Raw genomic sequence first — 6,246 nt, forward strand, 5'->3', positions numbered from 1 at the left:
CTCGAAGGAAAAGTGAGAGCGCTGGGAGGGGCCCCGAGGCGCCCTACTCCTATTAGGGTGATTTGAGATAAAGGGACGGCTAGGGTTAGGGGCCCCTTGGGACTGAGAGTTCGCTGATAGGTGTGGTTGGGGTGATCGGAAAGAACCAGCGGATTAGCTGGGGAGGCTTGCTAGAGGTAAAAGTGATAGGGCTGGATTGGAACGAATGTATAAAGAATGGGGGGAAGGGTGCTGGAGGGGTATGGAGCTTGAAGGGGCACGAGGCCAGAGGAATCCTGCAGCAAAGGTCGGGGGAGTTGGTCAGCAGGCCCGGGTTCAAAGCTGCAAGCAGTCGGTTGCTCCGGCTTGGTGGTCTGGGAACTTTAGCGGAATGGGGGAGGGGGCTGTGCGAAGGGATGAAGTGGTTTAGATTTGAGACATAAGTTCTCCGAATGTAAGCAGGTGGTGGTGTTTGGATCACTGTCTGCTTAGGGACTGCGGAAAGGTGGGCTCTTTGGGGGAGGGTGTGTGTATTGAGTTGTAGAACTGAGTCATCTCAGTCTTACTAAAGAGGCAGTGGGACACCTCCCCCCTCTGCTGGGAACAGCATACAGAGAAGATGGTGCCACAAGACAAGGAGCAGTTACTCAGTAACTGGCAAGACTTGGTTGAAAATTATTATAATATATATGCCGGCGTAGTATTCTGATAATATATGAATTATTCCGATTGTGGTTGAAGAAGTAATGATTATAAGGACGTTTAAAATGACTACCAAATTGTTTGCTGTATTCCTTTAATTTTCTTTGACCCAAATTGTTTTTATTTTAAATGAACACTTTTGCCAACTGGATTTAATGTGAGTGTAAATCTTTTCATGCTTTTTTACACTGTAAGAAGAGATAAAGCGGAATGAAAGTATTGCTGCAGGCATATTTCTACAGTGCCAGTAGAGGAAGTAAAGACAGTAAGAGGCAAATTGGAATTTGAATCTTTCAAGGGAATACAAAAGGCACAAGCAGTGCCCTAAGATAAATGGGGAATAAGAACTTTAAAAATCTCTAGAAATCTGCCTAGCTTTAAAAATTGTGCCTTTTTTGCTTTAACCTATAAAAAATTATAAATCCAAGCAGTTTTTGTTACTAGGGATGTGATTACTGTTCTCTGAATTTTTGAAGATGTCAGAGATGGTTAATTTTTTGTCTTTGGACCCAATCTAAAAACACTAGAACAATGCAAACATCAAGTCTCAACCTGTGCAATGCAGCTTCTTTCATGTGATGACAAAATTATACACCATGTTGCAAGTCCTGTTCACCTAAAATTTGCTCTTGCATAGCATAGCGACCCGTTCTGTTATGGAGACTTGCTGAGGAAACATAATTCAAGCAAGTTTTCTTGGGAGTGGGGGCCTCCAGAGGAGGGGGAGAGTTAAAGAGGGTGTGAAAGGGGTGTGTGTTTGGAGACTGTTTGGTAAGAATGCAGATAAACCTGTCCCCAGAATGCTTTTGGCCTAAAAGGCTTTTCTTTTTGTATTTGTCATAGAATGTCATAGTAGAAGTAAATCAGAAAGAAAGGGGATGTGAGGAGATTTACTTGATTGTTTATAAAAAAGAAGCATTAACTTGTTGTTTAGACAACATTGATATCTGTTTCAAATTAATTAACTTAAAAACTCCAGAGGAATTCCCCTGTTTGTTTTTGAATGATGATAGCAATTTGAGACTCTTGCCTGCTTGCGTTCCTTTCATGTTGTTGAAATTGGATTCTTTTTGAGGCTATAATGTCCAGTTAGTATGGCTTAGTCCATTTGGCAGTTAGGCTGGCAATTTGATCTGGGAACTTTGGAAAAGTTTAAACCCAAGAGCAGTTTGCTTGGTCTTGTTTTTTCTGAAAAAAGTCTCTGTCTGCCTGGTAGCTCTGTGCTTGGCTTGGAGGTACTATTTTTCTCTGCTTGGCTTGGGAACATAAGCAGTAGTCTTTCCTTTAGAGGGCTTGCCCTTTCTCTTTATTATTGTGGTTTTCATCGTTACAGTTTCTGTACAGTGCAAGCCCAGATGTCTTTTCAGTAATAAACACATTAATGTTTGATAATGTAAGGAAGAGGTACCGGAACACAGATGTTAGCAAACTAGATATTGTCTGGATTTACTTCTTCAAAACCTTGGTAGTCAACCACTACCAAGATGCCTCCTCTGTTTTCCCTCTGTTTCCCCAGCCCCCAAATCCCTACCACTTACTCATCTTAAAACTTAGGTTTAGGTTAGGAGCACATGGTTAGTGTTCAGAACTCATGCCCTTTACTGGAGAAAACATTTTTTGTACCTGTTTTACATAGTGTTTTTTGCCCCCTCCTTCTTTGTGGTTTCTGTTAATCACTCAAGGTTTAGACCCAGTGTGCCTGGTGGGCTGTGCCCAGGTTCAGAGCCATGCGGATCCGTGGGTGAAGCCTGAGGCAGTAATGGAGCCATTGCAGCAGCAGCCGCCGCAGAAGCAGCCGCACTTGGCTCCTCTGCAGATGGATGCCAGAGAGAAGCAGGGGCAGCAGATGAGAGAAGCCCCGTTCTTGTATGCCCAGAAGCTGGTCACACAGCCCACTCTCCTTTCTCCTACACCTGGGAGGCCTTCTAGTGGCCCTGCACTGGGTCCTTTAGCCAGAGTTCCACCGGCCACAGCAGTGGGCCGAGTTTTTGAACCAGGCAATGTGAACTCAGAGCCTGAGGAAGAGGAAGGAGGTTTGGAAGATAACAATGGGGGTGATGAAGTTGCAAAGGTGACTGAAAAAGGAATGCAGGCTGCTTCAAAATATTTTCATGGGCAGAAAGCAACTTGCCAAGAACCCCGAGCAGCACCCATGTCAAATCTACTGCCAGCACCAGGGCTTCCGCTGCATGGACAACAAGCTAAAGAAGACCATACCAAAGATGCCTCCAAGGCCCCACCTTCCATCTCCACAGCAGGGCAGCCAAGCTGGAATCTGGATGAGCAGCTCAAGCAGGTCAGTTTTCCTGGTATGGGAGGTCATTTGTTCTTCCTAAAACCTTAGGAGGGGTAGGAGATGGGTAGGGGCTGTGCTAGTCCATGCCTTCTCACCCTACCTTAGTGACCATCAGCCTGAACATGAATAGACTTTGAATTATTTTCTCTCTTAACATTTATTTTCTTGATGAAAGTGATGAAATGCACAAGTTACTCTTCATATAGATTATTCTAATTTTGATATGAAAGAATGTCAGTATAGTTTCTCTTTTTTAAAAAAGAACAATGAGGTTCCAACAGTGTTATGAGGAACATCTAAAAAATGAGGCACATGACTAATTATGGTTTTTCTAACAGCTACGTAAAAGAACACTCTTGCCTAAGACAGTTTCTTAGCTCCGGGCTAAGTTCAGATCATGTTCTTTAAGGACAGTTTGTTATTTTGCAGTTAACTGACAAGAAGTGCTTGGATAGTGTATATTTTCTAACAAAGAATCTTGCAGACATGATATCATTTTACCCTTGCCTCATCTCCTTTGAAGCAAGGAAGGGGTAGACCTGGAAATACGCTTTCTAGCCAAGGGAAGCTGAAATGACTTCCAAATTACCTGAACATCTGAATTAGCTGGGGAGCTATAAAAAAAATACAGATTACAGAATCTTAATGAATTATCTCAGAAGGTAGAGACTTGGGAGTCTGTGTTCTCAACACATCCTTTGATTTGTGATTCCTCTTTGTGACCTATGATGCAGTTTTTCCTTACTCAAAAAGTTGGAGTAAGGTAAGTTGTTTCAAGTTAAGTGATTTGTTGGTGCTTAGGCAGAGAGTTCCTGATGAACCCCAGTAGTGCCTGGGTATTCCCTATAAGCATATACTCTTGGGCCAAGCGTGATGGCTTACGTCCAGAATCCTAGCATTTCAGGAAGCTGAGGCAGGTGGATTGCCTGAGCTCACAGTTACAAGACCAGCCTGATCCAAATCAAGACCTCATCTCTAAAACATAGCTGGGCATTGTGGCAGGTGCCTGTAGTCCTAGCTACTCTGCAGGCTGAGACAAGAGAATCACTTGAGCCCTAGAGTTTGAGGTTGCTGTGAGCTGTGACGCCACGGTACTCTACTAAGGGTGACAAAGTGAGACTCTATCTCAAAAAAAAAAAAGCACAGACTCTTCATGTGGTCTGTGTGCTATTTAGAAATCATTTGTGGGCTCGGCGCCTATAGCTCAACTGGCTAAGGCGCCAGCCACGTACACCTAAGGTGGCGGGTTCGAATCCCCAGCCCGGACCCGCCAAACAACAATGATGGCTGCAACCAAAAAATAGCCGGGCGTTGTGGCGGGCGCCTGTGGTCCCAGCTACTTGGGAGGCGGAGACAGGAGACTCGCTTGAGCCCAGGAGTTGGAGGTTGCTGTGAGCTGTAATGCCATGGCACTCTACCCAGGGGGACAGCTTGAGGCTCTGTCTCAAAAAAAAAAAAAAAAAAAAAAAAAAATCATTTGTGAAGAGCTGTGGGTTTTCACAGAGCAACTAGGAAGTTATATAAGAAAGGTCTTTTGGAACTTGAGAAATCAAACATCTTGGATCAAGGAGCCCTATACAGAAGTGATGTTTGCAGTAGACTCTGTAGCAAGAAGTGAGGGTCAAATCCCATCCCTTCCATATGTTGCCTTTGTGATCTTTTGATAGAATTTCTGTGCCTGTGTCTTCTCATCTGTGAAGTAGAAAGAATGAAGGCGTCTCTCTATGTAGCGAGGATTAACTGAGCTAGCACACGTGAAAGTCTGTCCAGTGCCAGGCACGTGGTAGGTAGTAGTGCCCCAGGAGTTCTTTATGCAAACAGTGCCCTCCTCTTCTGCCTGTATCCACACAGACATATCTCTGAAGCAGGAGCGGTACTGAGATGCACAGAGGTTTACCTTTGCCATCACACAGGGAGATGGTGACAGAGCTAGGACTAGAATCAGAGAAACCCAACTTCCACGACAGCAGCACCCTGGCTGCCAGCCCAGACCCGTCTCTCACTGATTGCTTTGGCTTAGCAAAACATCTGTGAGTTGCCGGCAGCCCCCGCACTGCTGTATGGTTGGCAGAGTTCCATGGTGTCCGCTGAGTCAGCTCATAGCACGATCCTGCCCTGACAGCCCTGGGAAAGTTCAGGCCTGAGGCAGCTGGGCTGCCCCCGCCTTGGCAGCCAGCCAGCCTCTGCGTGTGTGCGGTCGTTCCTAGAAAGTGCAGCCGTTTGCAAGGAACAAGTGGAGTTCCAGTGCCTGTCTGTCTTCCGGAAGTGCAGCAGGTGTCGAGGTCAAGCTATTAGAGCTTTGAAAAAAGAGACTCTTTGGAACTGGCGTGTGTGCACGCACGCGTGTGTACCGTGGCAGGACACCCAGCGCCAAATTTTAGATACCGGCAGCCCTGGGACTACACAGTCTAGTGTTCAGAGGGCTGGCGGTTGGCATTTGAAACCCTTTGAGTTCATTTTAAGTTTCTGAGGCACACTCAACTAATTATAGACTGTTTGGTAGAGCTCCTGCCAAAATGTTTTATAAAGCCAGAGTAGCTGAGGCCTAGCCCCTCACCCTAAATTTACCTTCCTTTGGATTTAGAGATGAACTGGGTTGAGGACATTGGGTAGCAATGACTTAAAACCTTAGATGTGCACCTCCTTTTCCTCTTTTGAATTTAATTTTTTGTTTATTATTTATTTATTTTTGAGACAGAGTCTCACTTTGTTGCCCTTGGTAGAGTGCTGTGGGCTGTGGTGTCACAGCTCACAGCAAACTCAAACTCTTGGGCTTAAGCAATTGTCTTGCCTCAGCCTCCCAAGTAGCTGGGACTATAGGTGCCTGGCACACACCTGGCTAATTTTTCTGTTTTTAGTAGAGACAGGGTTTTGCTCTTGCTCAGGCTGGTCTTGAATTCCTGAGTTCAAGCAACCCTCTCGCCTTGGCCTCCCAAGTGCTGGGATTACAGGTGTGAGCCACCATGCCTGGCCCTTGAATTTATTTATTTATTTATTTAGACAGAGCCTTAAGCCCTGGGTAGAGTGCTGTGGCATCACAGCTCACAGCAACCTCCAACTCTTGGGCTTAAGCAATTCTCTTGTCTCAGCCTCCCAAGTAGCTGGGACTATAGGTGCCCACCACAACACCGGCTATTTTTTTGGTTGTAGTTGTCACTGTTGGTTGGCAGGCCTAGGCTGGATTTGAACCCACTGGCTCTGGTGTATATGGCTGCCACCTTAGCCGCTTGAGCTACAGGCACCGAACCAAATTTAATTTTTTTTTTTTT

At 45.4% G+C, this 6,246-nt stretch overlaps 1 protein-coding gene across 2 annotated transcripts in view; it reads left to right on the plus strand.

Moving 5' to 3' along the window:
* The first annotated feature begins 2,270 nt into the window (after positions 1-2,270).
* Positions 2,271-6,246, plus strand: part of ARID3B (AT-rich interaction domain 3B) — a 56,018-nt gene continuing 52,042 nt past the window's right edge. Inside the window, exon 1 of one of the 2 annotated variants that reach the window (XM_023510154.1) lies at positions 2,271-2,977. In XM_023510154.1, the coding sequence (XP_023365922.1) occupies positions 2,441-2,977 (537 nt within the window). In that variant the 5' untranslated portion in view covers positions 2,271-2,440. The remainder of the gene's footprint in view (positions 2,978-6,246) is intronic. The other variant, XM_003784512.3, reaches the window with a different exon arrangement.

Source organism: Otolemur garnettii, unplaced genomic scaffold (genome assembly GCF_000181295.1).
Source record: "Otolemur garnettii isolate 467f Iridium unplaced genomic scaffold, OtoGar3 scaffold00011, whole genome shotgun sequence".
In the NCBI taxonomy this organism is placed as follows: domain Eukaryota; kingdom Metazoa; phylum Chordata; class Mammalia; order Primates; family Galagidae; genus Otolemur; species Otolemur garnettii.